Raw genomic sequence first — 22,673 nt, 5'->3', positions numbered from 1 at the left:
CATTAAGCTCCAATTACTGTGCATATGGGTTAAAATCTCCATTCAAAAGTGCACTATATTCGTTTTAGACTGGTTAGTAGTGATGAAACTGAGGGTTTATACACTTGTTGTACATACAATGCATGACTTAGCTGAAGTCTCATGTTTCAGATGTTTATTAGTGTTATACAGTGTTTTATTGAATTAGTTGAAACTGAATTATTTAATAACTTTGCCGGTAGGAACAGCAATAGGTTAAATTTGCAAGTTGTACCATCCCTGCTCTAGTCTGTATTGAATGTCTTTGAGTATATGATAATTCTTTGAAAACTTTTTGATCCAAAGGCTAGATCTAGATGGAAGTTTTGAAATATAAAAACCAAATTATTTGCCCAGGTGGCAGATGTGGAGGGATAAGGTTACTGTGGATACAAGTGCTAACAGTCAGTTTAAATATTAAAACCTGTAATATCATGAATAAAAGTATGCTGGGTAAACACCTATCAAATGACCTTTCCGATATAAATCCTAAACAGTATTTTCTCTCACTGCCTAGTTAGCAGCCATGAATTGGTAAAGAGTGGCCCTCTGTGCACAACCCTTCTTTGCAATTAGAAAGAGGGTTGGAAAAGTCTTCATCTTATTCACTGGAATCTTGCAGCTCATGCTAAAAACAAATACATGTACAGCTGGTTACAGCTTTTAAAATCTCAGAAATGATTGACAGATTCAGTAGTCACACTATATAACAACTTTTACAGTGCTTCAGGTCTGATCTCTCCAAACAGCTCCCCTTTTAATCACATAGAAAACCCAATTCTTGAAATAAGTTAAGATGGCGTTTATGAAGTAATAATAGTTCTTAGCTGCTATACTGCATTAGGATAAAAGACTGCACAATACTGAGTTAGTTTTTAGCCTTGATCCATTTTTAAATACAGTATGAATATTATAGCTCTGTTAGCTTCTCTGAACTCCCTAGGCATCCCTCTTGTTGCCAGAAAGGAATTATAAATTGACAATGCAAGTTATTTTATTTCATTTTCCATCTCTCTTGGAATTTGAAAATGTGTCTTTTCTGTCCGTGAAATTTTTATTTCCTGACGTTCTGATTTTTTAAGTACTTGTTTTATTGCCTTTAGAAATAGCGGATCTTCAAGTTCTGTCCAGAAAAATAACTTCATGCAGCAAGAGTGGAATATTATGCTAAAGAACCCAGATACAGACAAATCTTTGGTTCCTTGTAACATTAGGCTTTTTGTCAGCAAATTCTGTTGTTCCTGTTTGTATTGTTTGATTTCTCTGTCTCTTAGCTCTTCTATGTATATAATAGCATTTTGCTTCATGCATGTATAAGTTTAAAATGCATGCTGATTTCCTTCCTTCTTGAACAATAAAAAAATGGAGACCTGGGGAAAGAGAAAATAAACCCTTGCATGTGCAGGAGAAACCTGCTCTATGGAGAATGCATAGGACAATATATCTAAGAGTGTTTTCTGAGGTCAGCCTTTGATTTGGATTATGAGCTTGGGGAAGAACTTCTCTATTCCCTTAATTATCTGGCTAGGAGATTATGTATATTGCTGACCCACATACATGAAATCAAGAGAGGATCCTGGAATAGGAATATTTGTATATTAAGAGCTATCTTGTGGCCAATTATCTGCTTGTGTCTGTTCTTTGATAGTATAGGTTTCTAAGTACCTGTAGCTGGAAAGCAGAGTTTCTCATCTGGGAGTCAGAGGTAGCCAGATTGCTTGAGGAATCCATTGGGTATCTTCTGTTAATTTCTGAATAAATTCAGTGGTAAGGATTGAACTTAAGCTAAAAATAGTGCAGAAAACCAAAACAAGTATTTAATACTCATTAATATTTTTATGTCCCAAACCAAATGAATCAGGAACATTTTCTATGTATGAGCTAGCTGTATGTAATTTATCATTACTTTGATCTTCAAGTCATGCATTTTATTACTTCTCATGGCAGAAACTGTTTCTTAGGATTCCTCTTGTCTCTCGTGTATCTACTCAGGTACTACTATTCCTTTATTTTTTAGTCCTGAGATTCAATGTGACTGTCCGTCTCCCCCCAAATGCATTTGTGTTTCTGAGCTCTCTCCATGCCTCACCATCCCTGCAGGCTGGCCTTTTCCTCTGCTCCCCATGTCTCCTTTTCTCCATTTACTCTTTCCTCAGTTTACTGACTTAAAACATTTTAGGGAGTCCTGAAAAAAAGCAGAGGGACATTTAACATGGTAGTCTTCACAAAGACATTCTTGTCACTGTTTGGGAGGCAGTTCTGGCCTAACAGAGCTGGTACCAAGTGAGAGCTAGTTTGCTTGGGTGGGCTTAAGCTGACTCCTTGCAGAAAGATGTCTCTCCAGTATGCTTTGCAGTACTATATTATTTAGATTTTTCTATTTTTCCAGTGTGTCTCAGGCTTCTGATTTACCTAGACAGCTAGCTACAAGTTACCACATTTTTTTCTGATAAAAGTGATGCACTGAAAATCCCTTGATAAACGTGTGCAAGAGAAGGAGCAGAACTGAATTTGCCAAAGTGTGAGTGCTCACAGCTGAAATGGAATTTGACTACAGTTTTCCTTTGAATACGTACGTACATAGATACAAAGTGCGTATTGAAATGGAAGAGAACAATCGCTGCATCTAGGCACAGAGAACTAATAGATTTTTTTATTATTATTCTAATTAGTCCTACTTTAACTCTTTATCAGTACAATGGGTATAAAACTGCCACCTTGCCTTGAAGAAATTTTATGAAACATATTAATTTCTGGTTTGGAGCTGTCTAATATTATTTCACATCTAAAAAAAGTCTGAAGTAAGTCATTCTTACTGGTGAGGTCTTCAATGGAAAACTACATATAAGACATGGACCTACACAGAGCATGATAAAAACTAAAAGAAAGAAATACCAGATATCTTATTTTCTAAGCACCATCCATCCCGCTGCACTGAAATAATGAATTATTCAGAAATGTAATTATACGGCACGTATGACGCCATGTAGAATATGGATCCTGGGTTGTAGGGTGATTATCCAGTGCTGAGAAGTCTTCATTCTGGTATTTTGTAGTTTTGACTTTGCAACATTCCTTTAACATGTAATGGGGATCAATAGCTCATATTTTCTCTGGTTTGTTCATTTCAGTAACTTTTAAGAATGTGTACCAAAATCTAGAAATTATATCATAGAATCATAGAATCAATTAGGTTGAAAAAGACCTTTAAGACCGAGTTACCCCAGTTACTGCCACTGAACCATGTCATTAAGGGCCTCATCTACACATTTTTGAACAGTCTCCCACAATCTTGTGCCACTGGATCAGAAGCACAGTTTTGTTAAGCTGATTTGTTGGTAGCTCTGGTCTATTTTGGACCTGATATTAGAGGCAGGAGAGACTGACAATTGCTCACCAGGACCCTTAAGAGAATTTATGACAAAGTTAATTTAGAAAAAGATTGCTCGCAAGAAATCTGCAAAGTATCAGTAAAAGAACTGCTTGAATTTGGACAGGGGGACACCCCTAAATATTAGTTGTCAAGCAGAGTATCCTTGTATAGGAAAAGTATTAGTGGTAAAACTCCTCATAGTAGCATCAGGAAAAGGGGTGCCAGACAAGGTGAAGTGATTTGCATGAAGGCTTCCCTGTGACTGTGGGAAATGGTGTACTAGAGTGTCAGCTTACTGGACTCTGACAGTGCATATCCCAACATGCACACTTGGAAAATCAACTTCGTAGCAACAATGAAGAATCCTTCCATAGTATTTTAGGACTGGATCTGTCTGCGTATGGGCAGTACTACCTTAAGAATATCTCAACTTGTCCTCTCATTAATTTTGACCTTGTTAATTCGGATTATGAAGAAAATGCATTATGTTTATGGGAATAATCAGCACCTCAGACAAAAAAAAAAAGAACAAGTTTACCTTTATACAGAAGATTATTAAAACCAACTCCTGTTTACTTGGCAAGATGCATAGTTCAAAGTGGTATATAAGTATGCTAGAACTGTCTGTATGAGACCAATACGTGACATTAAATTTCACAGCTAATAATTGCTTTGGCTGCAGACAAGTTACATAGTTCAATTTCTGAGAACACCCTTCCTCAAATGCATGGGTTTTTTTTTCTTATATTCACTGCTAATAAAAGATTATGCCTGCCATTATATATGCAAGTGACTTATGGATTGCTGTAAAAATGACATCTTGTGTATTTGTAACCTCTAAGAAGTCAGTTATGGGTAGAAAACACAGAACTATGATAGTCTAATTACTCCTTTTGTGTTGTACCCGAGATAAATGATAAAAGAGTATTTACAAAAGAGTAAAAAATGTGTAAATAAAGCAGAGAATGTGAACACAAAAAAGGTCACAATAGTCACAATATTAGAACTATATCTGAATACAATATGGGGATTTGGAATAAGTTTCACAGGGAGAAAAAGCAGATACGAAGGGAGGAAGGGAACAGAAAGTAGTTTACAATCTGCCTTACACAGCCAGGAATCTGATTTTGCATTTGTTTATTTATTTATTGGATGTGTTTGTTTATTTTACACTTCAGAATTATAAATATTGTTGTTTAATGACAAGATACTTAAAAATTGTAAGCAAACTATTTTGATGTCTATGGTAATTAATATTTTTATGAGATCCAGTCAATAGCTACACAGGTTATTTTAATACGTTCTGGTTGACAGTTACTGTATTATTGGTGCCATAGCTAGACTATGCTACATGAAATGCTGCTGTTTAGTATTAAGAATATGTTGTCATGGCTTGACAATGTGATGTTAAAAAATGCAGTGATCAGTGAATCACTCCACAGTGCATTTCTTGCATATCAGTGGCTACCCAGTTGTTTTCCAAAATGGAACCTTTCATTTTTAGATAAAGTTAGCAGAAAGTGAATGTCTTTCCCTCTTTTCCCTCTTCGGACTCATTGGTCAGTTACATATTGTTCAAGTGTTTTAGAGATCAGTAAAGGACAGTGAAGTATCCCTTTTGTGCATAGAAGGGATGCCATCCAGAGGGACCTTGACAGGCTTGAGAAGTGGGCACATGTGAACCTCATGCAGTTCAAGGCCAAGTGCAAGGTCCTGCACCTGGGTCAGGGCAATCTCCAATATCAGTACAGACTTGGAAATGAAATTATTAGGAGCATCCCTGCAGAGAAGGACTTGAGGACACTGGTGGATGAACCAACAATGTGCACTGCAGCCCAGAAGGCAGTCATACCCTGGGCTGCATTAAAAGAAGTGTGGCCAGCAGGTCAACGGAGGTGATTCTCCCCCTTTACTGCACTCTGGTGAGACCCCACCTAGAGTACCACCTACAGCTTTGGGGACACCAGCACAAGGAAGACATGGACTTCTCAGAGCAGAAGAGGACCAAAAAAATGGCTGTAACACCTCTCCTACTAGGAAAAGCTGAGAGAATTCGGGATGTTCAACCTGGAGAAAAGAAGGCTGCAATGAGTCCTCACTGCAGCCTTCCAGTATATATAAAGGGGCCTTATCGGTAAAAGGAGAGAGATTTTTTTACCAAGGCCCATTGTGACACTACAAGGGGCAATGGCTTTAAACTAAAAGAGGGTAAATTCATAATGGACATAGGGGAGAACTTTTTTTATGACAAGGGTGGTGGGGCACTGAACAGGACTGCCCAAAGAAGTTGTGGATGACATCCCTGGAAGTGTTCAAGGACAAGTTTGATGGGTTTTGAGCAACGTAAATGATGTCCCTGCCTATGACAGGGAGGTTGGGCTAGGTATTCTTTGAAGATCCCTTCTGACCCAAACCATTCTGTCATTCTGATTCTATAGAATTATTTAGGTTGGAAAAGATCTTTAATATTATTGAGTCCAACCTTTAACCTACCTCTGCCAATTCCACTACTAAACTCTGTACCAGTGCTGAGTTCAGTGCTGTGACCCTAAGTGCCACATCTGCATGTCTTTTAAATACCTCCAGGGATAGTGACTCAACCACTTCCCTGTTCCAGTACTTTCCAACCTATTCAGCGAATAAATTGTTCCTGATATCCTGTCTAAACCTCCACTGGTGCAACTTGACGCCATTTCTTCTTGTCCTATTGCTTGTTATTTGGGAAAAGAGACCCCCTGGTTATAGCCTCCTTTCAGGTATTTGTAGAGAGCTATAAGGTTTCCCCAAGCCTTCTCTTCTCCAAACTAAACAATGCCAGTTCCATCAGCTGTTCCTCATCAGACTTGTGCTCCAGACCCTTCACCAGCTTTGTTGCCCTTCTCTGAACCCTCTCCAGCAACTCTTGCCTTTCTGGTAGTGAGGGGTCCAGAACTGAACACAGGATTCAAGGTGCCACCTCACCAGTGCTGAGTACAGGGGGATGATTGTAAGTACCCTTTCTTCCATCTGCTCTGCAGGTTTGGGCCTGTCATCATAATACAGTTTTGAAGGGACTGTTCTTATTTTGATTCTTGTGGAGTATATCATCCCGAAGTTAATTTGCAAGAAGTCTTCTGCCTTCTCTGCAACACACAAAAAGAAATAAGCTCTGCAGTGCAGGGATGATTTGCTGCAATCTAGAAAAGGGATGATAAATTAGCTTACTCCAAATGCTAAAGATCAGCTGAGTCTTATGTATCCACTGAAATCTATGGTGGATTTGTATTTAGCAAAACCAGTTCTTCTGCCTGCTGTCCATCCAGCACTCAGTCTGTAGTGTAGTTAAATGCCCATCTGCGTCACTTTAAATAAGCGCAAAGGTCAGAGTGAAAAAAATTAGGTAAGACAAATTATTTATATATTTTGCTTTTCTGGGCAGTTTTAACTGCTAGCAGAGACACTGTCAACCACTGAGTTAGAGAAACCTTTATGGTCACCTAGAGAAACCTTTATGGTCACCTAGTATGGTCATACTAATGATTCTTGTGAACTACGGCCTTGGTTTGGATTCTCTAGCATGTTTTGAGGGGCAGTGTTTGCTTATTGCTGAACATAGGCTTCGTGGTGCAAACCAGACATTCTTGAAGTCACTACATGTGAAGTGAAATGCATTCTGATGTGATGCTGTTGTCCACGCATGACACACAGGATGACCAATGGAACAGTAATTAATCCTGCTTTATGAGAATAGGGAAACACATCTCCCCCATCGTTACTGGAGAACAATAGCACCATGTAGTGACATAAAGCGCATGGGATCACATCGCAGCGATCTGCTGGTTGCCGTGGTGACGGGAGTGGGCCCGCAAAGCCAGGCGCCTGGCTGCTGAATTGGAAGGGATAAGAAAAACACAGCCCACTTCCCATGCAAAATGAATTACAAGAATAAGCAAAGGAAGAAAAGAAAATTGTCAACCCTTAATCAAATGTTCTCTTATTTTTAGAAAGGGTTTGAATAAAATGGAGGCCATCTCCATTTATCTCTTGGGCTTCAGGGATCTGGCTAGTAATATCTCTGTATATACTGTGAAAATAAATGACACTGTTTGTGCAAGACAAATCACATGTAACAGAAATCTCATCTATGTGCAGCGGGCGATGACAATACCATATTCAACCCTGCTATTCGTTGTGCCTGCCTTAGGAAACAAAATCTGTAGGAATATGTTAAAATTGGTCTCACCAAACCAACTGTATTTAGCAGGCAAGCTTGACTATATATTTTCCCTGCACCTGTTTAATTTTCACCTAGAGAAAGTTAGTATATAACAGTTCCTTATTAACTTGCAAAGCTATCTTGCCTTTTACCCTTGCTTCAGCACTACAGATCAAAAGCAGCATGGTAGAAAGTGAAATGAATTTAAACATAGCAAATCGGTGATGCATAAAAAACACTGTTAGTTCCTGTATCTGTCATTTTCAGGAGCTGCCTTATATTTCATTCCATTTAGCAGTATTAAGCAAAACAGCAAGTTCAGTTGACCTAACAGCCTCCAATTAGTAGCAACTAGGTTCAGAAAATGTTTTGGCCACCTGAAATTTAGGCAGTGTCTTCATTTTGCAGTGCACAGGGTGGACTTCAGACAGCTAGGTGAGGCCTCCAAGATCACATTAAAAATGCACTTAGGTAAAGAAATGGTGAGCATCAAGCCATGCTTGACTGCACAGTTCCTGTGTCTGGGAGTGGGATCACTACAATTGAATTAGGCACACAAAGCTTAATAGGAAGAGAAAGGCAGGTAAGAAAGAGGTTTGCAATGGTCAGCAGAGGAAGCCAGTAAGATGCTTCAAAGCAGGAGTTACATCTGAAGGTTATGCATCCCTTTTCAGCCCTGCATTAGACATCATTTGGAGGCTGAATTTCTTGTGCTGCTCCCTGAGTCTTGATGTGCAAGTCATCCCTTTGGATGAGGACAGCTTGCTCACTGTTTTCTTCCAAATTACAGTATGCACCAGTAGCATGAGTCTGTAGCTCACAAGTTAGGATACTTGGCTGAAAGAAAGTCTTGAATTTTTAGCTTTTTATCTGCTTTTATATTTGGCAAAATAAACCAGAAACATTTCTAGGAACAGCACAAGATTAATTTACCACAGCCAGCTGTCACTGGTCTAAAGGGTAATATTCCTTTCTGGCTTACTCACTAAACTTCACAGCAATTTAGTTTCAGCAGGACAAGTGAAAGATTCCTTCTCAGTCCGAGAGTGCCCTTTCCTATCAGTTGTTGCATAGCTTGTGCTCTTAGGAAACCCAGATTTGAGAAAGACAGATACATTTGATCTCCTGCCTTCTGTATGAACACTGATAGCTGGGCTGTGCTATGAGGAAGAAAGATAAAGCCATTCTTCCCCTTCTGTTTTTTTAAAAAAGAAAGCAGCTGTCGATTTTAAGAAAATTTTTAGAAAGAGCAGCTGCCAGTTCATGCTGTTTCTCCTGTGTTTCTGCCTTGAACATGCTCTGAGACTCTACCAGATCAGTCTCTGACTGTAAGAGGAGATGCCAGTTTTCTAGACTCAGCTGGAAGGACTGACGTGGTTTCTAGGATGGTGTGTCTGCTTAGAACAGAGAGATTGAACACCAGACAGCCTAAAGGTAAAGCTACTGGTGTAAGCGGGGTTCAACATCAGATAGGAGATGAGCAAGTGCTTCCAAGACCTCAGTTATAACTTTAGGGTCTAAGTGTATGAAAGCTTACATATTTTCTTGAGCATGTGTTTTCCCTGCTGCTATTTTACAGAACATTCCTGTGAATAACCTGGTTTTAAGACATGGATACTGCCCAGAATTTTACAGTCAAAACCTCTGCATTTTGTACTCTCTAGGCTGATTTGGGTGGCTCAGATTTTAAACATGGCTAAGGTTGATACAAATGTGAGGAAGGAAATATTTCTGTGAGGGAGGCAAATTGAGTTTTTACATTTGTTACAAAACCACCAGTGGTACCTCCAAGATTAAACAGAACTCCATGTTACATGCAGAACAGGTATTCAGCATTTCTGTTATGCCTGAAAATACCACGTTTGCCACTTCCTGCTCTCCCCAGACTTGCACACTTATTGGAGAAAGGAATATTTTTCTGAGAATATACAAGTCTGTTAATTAGCTACAGTAATATCGTTTTAAAGTGGGTCCTCTGAAAAATTTAGCATGTAGGCTAACTGGCATTTATCTCAAGTAAATGATCTCAAGTAATGGTACAATATAGACTCTCGGAATTTTCATTACTCAAATGAAGTGAAATTATCTTCACAATATATGTTCATGACATTAGGATGTAATTTAGGTAAGTATTAATAATTATTTTATTGAATTGTTATGACTAAATAGGCAGACAGAGTTGGGTCAACCGTGTGAGTAATTAAGTGGGCCAAGTGCAACATCAGAGGTAATATTTTCAATTGCCACCTTATCTGTACAGGTAATTCGCATGTGACAGTTGTATTGGTTGTAATGAATCAGTGTTACAAGGAGAAGGGGGTAAAAGTAGCAGAAATTATTCTTACAAGTATCCTTGTCCCAGCTATTGGTATCGTTTAATTATCATTGCACTTTAATTAACTATTACTGTTGTGTGAAAAGTCTGTGACTATATGTTCATTTGAATATGAATATTTTAAAAGCTTTTGATGGCACTGTTACTTCAGGTTCACTTCTGGAAGAGCTGAATGTGAACCAAAGAGAGGCCTTTCTTTAAAACTTAGGTAAAGTGGGACTTGGATGTATTGAGACATCACCTTCTATTTTTATGCATAGTTTTCAAATAAGGCTCTGAATTGCTATCACCACACTCATTATCAATAAGTGAAATGGCCTTTTTTAGTTAACATTTCAGTAGTAGTTTATTATTACTTCCTGACAAAATTACAGTAATACAGAAAACTGCCTTCCAGTTTTCTTTTTCTTTTTCTAGGGGTTTTAATTGCTAAGAGTCATGAAGACTGACAATAGAGCAACTTGAGGATTGAGAATCAGTATCAGTAATTTAAAAGTAAATTAATTTTGGAAGAACGTTATCAAAGGATTGTTTTGCAACATGCTCAGTCCTTTATTCCTAACATTTTATACTCAATCTCTTTCCCTCAAGGCAAAATTTCATGTTTCTGCAGGGGGATTTCTAGCATATTTTTGTCAGGTTTTAGGTGAATAACAATTTCTGCAGTATCTCCAGGAATCTGATAAATTTTTCTGACCTGAAAGTACAAATTAGGCATTTCACTCAATAAGCATTCCTACAGATCTTGTTTTCATGTTAGCAGTGGCAGTTCTAGTGAGAGGCAACCTTTTCACTCATGGTGAAGCTTGCTAAATTCTTCGTGCCAGTTCTTGTCTGGAAATGAAACGTGACACATTGCCTGAAATTTTTGCACTAATAAAAAGCTACATTTTGCACTCATTGAAGGCTACATTTCTCTAGTAATTTCTTGCAAATCTCTAAGAAATAAATTCTTTTACCTTGTTGAAAAGTTATGTTGTGATGAAAATGTATAAACCTTCTGATATATGATTTAGACAATGAAAAAGAAAGTCCTGGATACTCAGTGTGTCCATAACTACATTGTGAGATGTCACTAATTTTTTTTCCGAGCCAGAGGACAGTTTAGATACCAGCTCTTTCAAGGCGATGTGGTTTGGAAGGATATTAGGATTAAGTGGGTGAGAAGCAAAGCAATTCAGACTGAGGAGGGGATTGTTTTTCAGCGATCTGTTGAGGATGTGCTTCACAACAGTCCCTCTTCCCATTGGTACCAGATGCCTGCTCCCTTCCTTCCCAGTTATGCAACTGGGGTGGAAGGGGTAAAAAGGCATACAGCTCTTTAGTGCTGTTGATCTCTGTTTTCTATCTCTGACTTCAGTCTCCAAGCATGTATAATGAAAGAATTCCCATCTGCTCCCTCCCTGCTCCCACCTCTCTTATCTGGATGGCAGGAATGAAGATGCTCTTGGATACTCCAGCTAAGTGTGCCACCTCCCATATTATCTTTTTTCCTTTCTGTGGCAAATCATATTTTCAAAGCCCTGTAAGCCCAAGTGTGAGGACTGTTGCCCCCACTCCATTCAGCCCCCCATTCTGTGGAGTGTCAAGTCTCGGTCATCTAAGGTAAGAGTCAGTGCAGTACACGCTGCTAGAGATATTAGCAAGGCACTTTGAACACTCACTAGGCCTTGCCTGTGATATGGATATACCACAATCTTACCCATTGCTATGTGTTAGGTGCTAGCTGTACCACCTCTTCAGAGTTCCTACTGATCTTATCTTACTATGTTGATGGTGCAGCCCACTACTACATGAGTGGCTGGGAGAGGGCAAAGGAGAGCATCAAGTGCTCCCCACTTAATGGGAGTGATGCAAGCACCAGTGCTGCCCCATCAACGGTGTACTAAGAAGTCATTTTTCCCTAATCCACACCAACCCTGTTCTTGGGCAAACCAATTTCCAGTACACCAAAAGTATAAACAAGTTATGGAATTTGCTGCCAGTTCCAGTAGCACTTGTCACCTCTAGCTGAACTTGGTCTCAATAATGGCTATACAGCAAATGAATTCCACTCAACCTCATAAGCAGCAGCTCTTACACAGCTTTAGCACCAGATCTACTACATTTCCTCTTCTAGATGATATAGCTGAGCATAGAAAAAACTGGTTTGGTTGGTATAGCCTATAGTCAGAACTGTCCTAAATCTTGCACAAGAGGTTTTTCTTTTGTAAGCAGGAAAAAAGAGCCTTAAATTCAAAATTAACTTGTTCTATTTTTTTTTCCATCGGTTTTTACTTCATTTACATAAAGTGGTGTTTATGCATTTACCTGCCCATTGAGGTTTTTTCCCAGAACTTTACAATGAAAATCTATAAAACGTGTCTCCCACCTTTATCAGGTTTTCAGTCTATCAGCCAAGGTGAAGAACAGTAATACCAAAAAAACATATGCAGGTAGTTTGTTCCCTGCAGCTCATCTCTTCCAACGTCAGTAGCTGAATTTTCAGGTAGGTGTAATCCATCTGCCACCTGTTTTAAAGACCCTGTACCATTTTACTTAGGCAGCAGAACCAGACACTGGAAAATATGTGAAGGAAAAATGAAAGCAGAAGTACAAAAGAAGAGCAATGAGAAACGTCCAGTCATGCCTTCCATCCCAATACGTTCTTCTAATACCCATGTTTTATCTTTAACCATGTTTTATTATCTTCAGGGACAAAGTGCTTCTGTTCATGCAGGATATAAAATAGGTATTGATCTTTTTCTTTTGTTTTTAAAAATCTTGAAAGTTGTTCTCTTTTGATAGTAAACGAAGCTGTCTGCAAGTTTATCAGTCTTTTAAACTGGATTTTAGAGACTCTTTGAGCTGTTTAATATGTTGAAGTTTGGTTTTAATAAAAATAATAATTTTTGTTTTGCTATAAATCTGACATATTCCAATTTAAATTATTTTCTAAAGATTCTTTATACAAATATCTGTACTTACGTGCATTTGGAATATGGCATAAAGGTCTAATCCTGCATTTTGAGGAAAGTCCATATTAAATTCAGGTGTAGAGTGCCAAAGATGATTTTGTGTGGAATAACCCAAATAAATGCCAGTAAAATCTTTATCTCATAGTGTACCATTATGTATTTTGCTCTGAACTTATTTATAGGAACTATCTCAGATTTTGGCAAAATTTCTTAGGTTTTTAAATTGTTGTTTTTTATATGCCTCCAGTCTCCCATATGCAGAGTCGTTTTTCCTTCCTTCTTGAGCCCAACTGTTCTGTGAAACCACTGCCTTCTTACTCAGAAGATTGGCTTCCTCTATGTGCTTACAGAGAAAAAGATGATATTCCTGAGAGCTGTGCAGATCCTGGGGTGGAGGGGAATGGGGGTGGGCAGTCAGCTATGCTTTTTTCCTAACTGGAACTCTAGAATCAAGATCCTTTCAATTCATAAGACTAAATGTTATGCATTAACAGGACAGGAATTTCAACAGTGTAAGCTGAAGGGAATGAGATCTGAATCTGTCCTAGTGTAAGAACTTTTGATATATTAATATTGCTTTAATTCTGAGAAGTTTTCTTTCCAAGTTTTCCTATAGACTTAAGAAACTGCAATATCACAAAGCTTCTTATATTTTTTATTACATAATAAAAGCATAATAACCCTAGTAGAGATTGCTGTCCTATATTTCCTGTTATAAGAGCCTGTTTTGTGTATAAGCATATCAAAGTTAAATCTTTGGACTCAGATTCTCTAGGTGTCTACCAGAATAATTTCTTTTTGGTGAATGTTTCAGCTAACGTAGCTCAGCTATTTTTAAGGCCAAAATGGTGTGAAAAGACACTCTTGCATTCATATTCATTTTAATTCCACTTACCATGTCATCTCTGTAAAGTTAATAAAGGTTAAATTAGGACCAGTTTATAATAAATGTGTGCATGGCAGCTAAGAGCAGGGAGAGAATTTCTCCTCTCATCTCGTCTCTCATCTGCTCCAGAAGGAATTTAGGTTTTCCTCATTCTTAACCTAGGAGACTATGGAAGGAGACTGCAGGAGTGCAAGAGTAATCAGGCAAAAAAAAAAAAAAATCTCTGGGATTAAGGAGCGAATGGGAGTAGACACCAGGAAAATAGAAATATGGGGGACTGTTTTTACTCTTCACAGGTATGTCTGCAAAGAAGACAGCAGCTTTCTGCTACTGTCAGTTTAGTCCTCTATGCTAAGCAATAGTGGATAATTCTGAATATGTAAACTTTCCTGGTTTGCTATTGTGGAAAGATGAAAATCTGGTTTGGCTCCATGGCAGGAGACAGTGAAGTCTAATTCTACAGGAGAGCTGAGTGTCTGCTGCTGTTGACACTAATGGTCATACACATTAGAAGCTCCAGAACCTGAGCACATTGAAAGATCAGGTTGTTGCCTTCTTAGACTGAGGACAAGGAGGCCACATGAATTCCAGGCTTTTTAAAGTTTTAAATATTTGATTTTGTAGTGTTGACATACTTTAAAAAATACATATATAATACCAGCTGCAAAGAAACAAAAGGTACAAACTAACACATAAGGAAAAAATAATAATAATGAATTAATAAAATAATACTTTCTCTGCTATGCAGCATCTATGTGTGAATAGATGGGATTTTTCCTGTGCCTAAGTATGAGTTGGATTAGGTTTTAAACATTGCAGGATTTGAAGCTGGATGCCAAGGTTACTGACACACAGTAAACAGTGTGTGGTAGCTCAGTGATGAGTACTCCATGATTGTACATAAACATCATACAGCAATGACAGGTGAAATATGAAAAACAGTGAAATGAAGTGAAAGCAATAGCTGTAAACAAAATATCTGCATTTATTAAAATGAATGAAAATGCACAGCCTTTGTTTTGGACTGGATCCTCAGTTGGCTCAGTTTTCTTAAAGCCATTTATGCTAGCTATTTCCAGCAGCTGGAGAATCCAGCCCAAAATGGGAGTTTTCTTCCCATGAATTTAGAGCCTCCTTTAGGTTTCTCCTGAAGGAGAAAGGAAGAAAGGGGAAATTATATTTTGTATGTGTTTACCAGGGAGATGAAGGGGGTGTTAACTCCACCTCATCACTATCACTGCTTGCACAGCCTGTGCTGCATACACTCCGTCGCCATGTGATCTACTTAAATCTGCATGATTGCATAGTTTCTCCCTTTAGAGCAGGTCTCTGTCTGCTCCTGTTCCGAATGCTGCACACAAAGTTTTTCAGGATATGATTTGCAGACTTGAGTCTTAAATCATACCATTTACTGTGAAATATAATTTTAAATGTAATAGCTTTGCAAAGTTTCCATGATTGCCTTAAAAAGACATCCCCTGGATTTTGCAGGATACTCTGCAGAGTAGCACTTGAGAGTCCTCAAGAGTACATCTGTAAACTAATCAGTCCATCTGAAAAGGGTGAAGATTTAGCAGCTGAACAGGGTGAAGTATTGCGTATTCTAGTGTGCTTTTTGAAATAAAGCTCTGTAGCTGTTGGACACAAGATTTGATATTCAGAAAGAATTCATATCCATTATATCCTGATTCAGCAAAGTATTTAAGCATGTTCTGTTATGCACCTATTAGCTTTTCATTTTTGCTGCTGCTTAAGAGTCCTACTGAGTCAGAAGCAGCAAGCCTAATGGAAAGGTAGAGATGAAGTTTTTATGGGTTTGCTCACATAAATCCTGTTTCACGATGTTAAATGAGTGCAAATAATAATTCTTGTTTCTAGCAAATTAAGTGTTGTAAGACTCCAACCGGGGTAAGAGTTCAAGACAGGCCATCTCTTTTTTTTTTTTTGCAGGTTTTGTTTGCAACTGCAATAGTTAGAAGCTTTTAAAAATAAAATAAGTGTTTTTAAAAGCTGAAGTTTAGTCTGAACTGAGATAGTTTAAAAAAAGGAATACAAAATTGCCAGCCTACTTTGAACAATCTTGATTTGATCCCTGGCTGCAATTCTCTTTTTTGAGCTACCGTTGTACCTCCTGTGATTCCAAAGTCACTGCCAGCTAATCAAATACCTTAACCTTCAAATGCTCAACTTACTATCTAGGTGGTGGCACATTCTTTGAATGTATATTATCCTGTTTGTGTAGCTATAGGTCCTCTCCCTAGTGCTAGCAACTCCTAAGAATAAAGGCTTGAGTTGCGGAGGCTTATTTTATGGACTTTTGGGGCAATTATTTTATGTATTCTTTGAACAGATAAACTATTTCAGCTGTTTGCAATTATTTGATCTGCCATCAAGCAGAGTGATAATAACAATGATAGGTAAGTTAGGATTGCACTAGGACAGTGAAATTTAGGGGAATAGGGACTGTATGAGGTGTGTTGATACCACTCTGCTCATTTTATTATATGTTAATTATTTTCCAGTCTGGAGAAAAATGACCATCATGTATAGCTGAACTTTTCTGTAGTCATGTCCTTGGTTCCAGTCGAATGAAGGATTTGCATCTGGTATATGGCTTGAGTGAAAGCTACAATTTCTCCACTGCAGTTCTGCCAGCAGTAGAGTAATTGTCCATGAGTTCAAGCACCTTCCACCATATTTTTGTCATTGTGAAAATGAATGCAGTCATCAGTAATTTATGATTCTTGTCAGATACTGTAAGTTAAGCAAAGTGTTATTTCTCAAATGCAACAGAAGGGCTTGTTTCAGGCTACTGAAGACATCTGTTGTTTTTCCACTTGTATTCCACCTTTTTTTCTTTTTTTCCCCCATTTTTAGGGAAGCAACGTAATGGAGGACCAGGATCTCTTGGAAATAGGAATCCTTAACTCTGGGCACAGACAGAGAATACTCCAAGCAATCCAGCTTCTCCCAAAGGTATAGTTTCTGTTATTATCCAAGTGAGGAATCTAACACCTACAGCTTTCACATTATTTAAAACACTTTTTCAAACAGAGAAAGATAATGCTCTACTGCTTTTGTAGACATGATTTTGCATATGCAAATGTGGCATAAAGTAATGTCGTTGCATTAAACTCACTTTGCATAGATGTAATTGGCAAACAAAGCAAAGGAGAGTAAAATCTGTAATTTGAAGTGATGGCTATTTAGAATTTATTTTATTTATTTATAGCTTTTCAATCTGTTTATAGACTGTCATTACACATGTGCAAATAAGGCTGTCAATGAATTCCAGATTGTTTATCTTTACATAGCAGTTGGCCTGGAAATACTTTGCCCCTTAAGTATGCTTAAAAGCCATGTATGAAAACTTATTTTCCCAATATCTGCCTTTCATGTAAGCTGTGGAGACTTCCTGCGGGCTTCATATTTGATTTGCTGCTGTGCACATGAATTTTGCTTCTTGGCTGTGAACAGAATGACATGCAGTCATTTTACCAATTATTTTTGGTGCTAGCTGATTTAAACTATAGATTTTAAAATCTATGATAGAAAGGGATTGCTCTTGTATTTTGTATGCCAAAATATATCAGTGGAGGCTTCTATTCGATTTTAGAAATCTGTATGAGGAGGATGAATTAGGAGAAGTAGACGCCAGTAAGGGTCAGAAGTCTTCCATATGTGGTGCAGATACTTGGTGCAAAATACTAGGACTGAAATAAAACCTAGTGTAAAGTGCATGGAGTGTTCTGGGAGCAGCATGTGTAGAATAATTGAGGTAAATAGAGATTAGTCCGCTTGCAGTTTAGTACTAGCAGAGAATGAGGAGTCATTAAAGGACTTTTTAGTCTAGACAAGTGTTTGACATTGCTGGAAGAGGCTTTTTGATGCATCGGGGCTTACTGGATGAATCACTTGTAAAAGAGAACAAGATCTTCTTTTCTATGGGAAAAATTAGAAGTTGCGAACAGTTTCTGTATCTGGATGTATTAGTCAATCCATATATACTACAACATGAGCCTGTGCACTGAAACATCAAAGATTATTAAAGGAAATAGTATTCCACATATAGTGTTAGACAAGTGAATTAAATGACACAAATACTAAGGTGTAGAAAAGTAGCATTTGATTACTTAAAATAGGTATTTAAGATTTAACCATTATGATTTTTTCAGCAATGCTATCATTCAAACAAATTTTTGTAACCTTAATCCCTGCTCTTAACTGATTATGTATTTTTTTCTGTTTTTCACACTTCTTAGAGAGATCAGCTTTCTTGTATTCTTGTTGAAAGTTTTCAAAATTAATGAGTCCATTGTTAGTATATGATAATTTTAGTGTTCTCTGCACTAAGTAACCCATGTTTATGAAGACATTGTTAATACTGTCTGCTTTTGGAAAGTTTTATAGTGCTGAGACCAGATTCTGTCATAAAACTCCAAACTGAGGTCTTTTTAAAATATGCTTAATGTGAGAAAGGAGGACAGAGTCAAGATCTAGAGATATTCTGGAAACCGAGAACAACATGGTTATGCAGTTACTTGGAAGAATTAACATCTTTTGAACCAAAGATAATTGACAGAATGTCTTGAACCATGGACTGAATAATGGGAGAGGTAGACTTTAGCAGCTTCCATGCTGAGCTAGAAAAAAACAATCCTTAAGGACCATGTTTTTACTGTCTTTGATGCAAGAATGTTACACCAAAACAAACACAGTCAAACACTGAAGCTGTGCATCACATTTCTTCACTTAAGTGGCTCAGCGATACAAGAGAGCTTAGATAGTAAAAATATAATTTCCAATTCAAAACTGAGTTCTTTTGAAGGCACAGCTGTCAGAATAGCCATGGGGCCCCAAAACTGGGATCATGCTAAGTTTTATCTGATGTAATCCATCCTTGCTCCATTCATAGCAACATGCTAAAAGTTTTAAAAATATTCACATTCTGCAAGGAACTTTGAAATATTTCAGTATATCTGTTTGTTTAATACGTTCAGCTCTGTCATCATGCATGCAAAATAGTGCATACCATCTAAATATTTTAAGATCTCAACCCATAATTGAAGCTTCACTAATTTGAATCTCATTAGATAAAAATTCTTTTAGTTTGTTTGTTTTGAACATGTACATCTTTTCTGTTTCTCATTTAATTTAAAACTTGATGACTCCTTGTGTTTTAGTACTTACGGACATTGCTGATGATATTTTTAGATTTACTATTAGTGTTTCATGTCTTGTGATACTTTTTAACTCAAATTTTGAGGTAGAAGTTAAGTGCTTTAAAAAACATCTGAAACAGGACTTACTTAAAGCCATATATGCAGGCAGTATTGAATAAGTTTAAAGGGTAAAAATCAAGCAAAAGATCTATTGTCAAGGTTTTAAAATATTCCTTTTTTAAAGCTCTTTTTATTATTGTCTTCTCATCAATATTCATCTCTGCAGTCTGAAAATGCAACAGGCATTTAGTGGCTGAAAAAAAGACTGTCTTTTTAATCATAATTGCTGGCTTCCTAAGTAGTGATGAATTTCTATACTTCAAACACCAGTAGCCTGTTTAGGAACCACCTTCTAGAGCTTAAAGTGGTTTTAAATGAGAAAAAGAAAACCCCACATATCTGTCCAAATATAGATGCCTTAATTATTGTAGTTTCTTATGCAGTGTTTAACCAGTATAAAAAGGTATGCTTACCCAGATTTCTCAAAATATTTTTCCCTGCTTATCCTGTATTTGCTATGGTTGTAACAGGTAGAGTTGAAATCTTTCAGTTAGATTTCTGATTTTCTAAATACTTTTTATTTTTGTTGGATTAGAGCTAGTAGCCCAAAATTTCCTCGCACACTAATATAAGTTATTCAAGTTTCACATTAATAATAACTAGAGCACTTTATGGCTTATTATTATTAGATAAGGTTATGACACTTCAGTAGAACTCTGATTTGTAAAGTTAATTCTTGAAATGGAAATATTTTACACCTGACATCAGTCTTAGAGCTAATTTCATAGTGGAGTTTGATACTGCATTTAATATTTCTTCTTTTAAAAATAATTAAATCTATAAATATTTGGACAATGATTTTAGAGGTAGAAGATTTTAGGTAGAGGCAATGTCCAAAAAGGTACTGAAGCTGCAAGTACAGGACTTGAGAAAAATAAAATAAAACTGGGAAATAAACTGTATGCAGGATATGCTTATTTGACTAAGAAAATAGCAGCAGTCATGGGAAACTAGAGAATTCTCCGGTTATTTCATCATCCCAAACTTATGTGCAAGTGACTTCTCAATGGGTTCCTCAAAAGCTAAAACTGATTTTGAAAATAAGAATTATCCTAGCTTATCTGAGAACTTAGATAAGAAAAAGGATTGTTTTTTGTGTGGGATGCTCAGTGTATGGCTCCTTCTTCCAGTGTGCAATGGGAACACATTCTCTCGTTTGACAGATGGAAGAAAGATGTTAGCTGAAAGCAGCTTTCTCCTGGCTACAGAGTTATTCTTAAAGTATGCAGCTTATTCCTTCCTGTACAGAGTGGTCTCAGCACAAAGCAAGTTTGGAAATCTTGTAGCAGGCAGCCAGCCTCTTTCCTGGGTGCTTTGCAGAACCAGGCAAGAAGTAGGATATCAAAGGCTATGAGCACATGCTCTCTGTAAGTAGTTACATGAGCAGTAAAGCTATGCTTCCAAAAAAATGCTGGATCTATTACTCATATGTAACATTCTTTTGTGCAAGCATAGTAAGTCTGTCATTTAGGAAAATAGAACTACTGTGCATGTGCACATTAACTATGCTGTGTATGTAACAGAAAAAGACCACATCATATGTTTGAACTGCTATATTGCTATTGGCTTTGACATCCCAGAGTTAAGCAAGCTGATTTAATCCTGGCCATTAATTCTCTTCCATTTAGCACAGCTAAAAAGTAGATAATTACAATTTCCATTCCTAAAGACAGTGTCCAAACTAGGAGATGCTGCAAGTGGTGTCATAAAGTTTATGACCTTTTCTGGACATGACTCCTTGTCTCTGGTCTTCTGGAAGTGAAGATGAAAAACATGATTCAAAGAAAATGCTTTCTACCCTGATGTTTTTCCTCTTTCTAATGCCCCTGAGAGTTTATTTCCCAGCTAGAAATAGGAAAAGCTTCAGCTCTATGCACTAAAGTACCAATAAGTATCCACAGGACTGCTCTTAGAAATTGTGCTCATAGAAACTCATGAGATCAAAGGCCATAGATTCCTCCTATTCCACAAATTCCAGATTTAGGTCCTCTTAAGATTAATATGCAACAGCAAGGTCCTAAAATGTTGTGTACATCTTCCTCAGTAGCGCTGAATGAGACTGATCTTCCCTTGTCCCAGACATCGTGTCTGATGAAGGGCTAGAAGGTCTTTTCAGTCTTCTGGATGTGGACCTGTCTGAATTTGCCACTGGGACAGGATCCTGAATTAGGCAGCACTGTGAAATGAATACACCTGTACCCTTTTTATAGTAAGTTCCACAGGAAGATGGAAGACTTTCTGTTAGCAGAAAGGAAAGTCAAACATTAATATAACACAGGCTTGAATAGTTAATTTTTAAACATATGTCAAGATAAACTGAATAGAAAACCAAAAGGTTTATGTACAGCTTTTCCTCACACACTGGATCTTTGCAGGCAGGTCCCTGTTTTCACTCAGTGCCTTTCTCAACAGCTGCAAATGCAAAATCTCAGGTCCCTGGGGAGTTGTCCCCATCCGCGGTGAGAGCTGTCTCTTTGTTCCTGACTGCAGGCTCAATTTCTGCACAGGCACCGGCTCCATGTGGTAGCCTTGTGCCATCCACAGCCTTTGGTCTTTAGAAATATCACTCTCGCAAGCCTTTACTTTCACCCCTCCAGAGGAGGAATGATCTCCTCTTCCAACTACATGAGTTCAACTGATTGTGTTTGTAAAGTACGTAATGCATGCTTGGTATCTCATGAAAACAGGAGAAAAAAGAGCTGATGCTTCCTCCATTGCAATCAGCTAGAATAACTAAGATTTGTAGTTGATAGTTTCATAAAAGTTCCCAAAAGTGCATATGTGATTACTTTGAAGCTCTTTTTGTTTGGCTACCCTTCAGAGACAAAAACTCAGGTACCTTCTATCCTAATGATAAATACTGTATAGATACAGCAGTGATGCACCTGTAAAAAGGCTGATGTACACCCAGTCTCTTGTAAAGGATTTCTCAAGCCACTAGGATGCTACTTGACATCACTATTTTATTATGAGAAACAGCTCTTTCTGACTTCTGCTTTCTTTTCATTTCAAGGAAGCAATACCAGTGGTAGATCAATATGACGTAGGAGAGAAATCTCCTATGGTTTGTGTCTTCTTCCATGCTTTGTTTATATGATATTTTCTTAATTTTTTTTTTTTTACTCTAAATCCTATGGGCTTTATTTCTAGCCTTTTCCATAGTCGGCATGCTAAAATCATCTGCAGTGAAACAGCTAACACTGATGCTGTTCTTTAAAAATAGCAACTGAAGGAGCAAGTAGCACCGTCTGCAGAAGAACAATACTGCCCCATTTTATGAGCAGTTAATATTTGAAAGGCTTTCATGGCTTGAAGCTTAAAGGTTTTATATTGCTCTGAGTCAAGCAGTATGCACATAACTGCTTAGATGTTTGACACCACTGGTGCGTGTGTTGTAGCTGGTGTGAAATGACTGAAATAGTATACATGGAAATACAGTCAGTAGATAGGAGGAGTTTCTTCTTTCAGAAACAGAAATCAGTCAGCAAATGGCATCAGCAAGGAAGTATACGGGGTGTACATGATCTGTGAAAGGACTCTAAGATCATGGTGCAGTATAGAAAAAAAATATGAACAGTCCAAGAACCATGACCTGTTAATTAGGACTGGGATAAGATGCAGCTAAAC

General features: G+C 37.6%; 1 protein-coding gene across 11 annotated transcripts in view; it reads left to right on the top strand.

Moving 5' to 3' along the window:
* The window catches only part of ANKS1B (ankyrin repeat and sterile alpha motif domain containing 1B), a 425,238-nt gene that overhangs the window by 235,287 nt on the left and 167,278 nt on the right, over positions 1-22,673 (top strand). For all 11 annotated transcript variants that reach the window (XM_061357113.1, XM_061357101.1, XM_061357080.1 and 8 more), the window contains one exon: positions 16,642-16,740. In XM_061357113.1, coding sequence (XP_061213097.1) covers positions 16,642-16,740 — 99 coding nt within the window. The remainder of the gene's footprint in view (positions 1-16,641; positions 16,741-22,673) is intronic.

This window comes from Neopsephotus bourkii, unplaced genomic scaffold, assembly GCF_033783945.1.
Source record: "Neopsephotus bourkii isolate Nb327-2 ecotype Australia unplaced genomic scaffold, CSIRO-AGI_Nbou_v1 NB_107, whole genome shotgun sequence".
Lineage (NCBI taxonomy): Eukaryota > Metazoa > Chordata > Aves > Psittaciformes > Psittacidae > Neopsephotus > Neopsephotus bourkii.
This window is presented reverse-complemented; position numbering and strand designations above follow the sequence as displayed.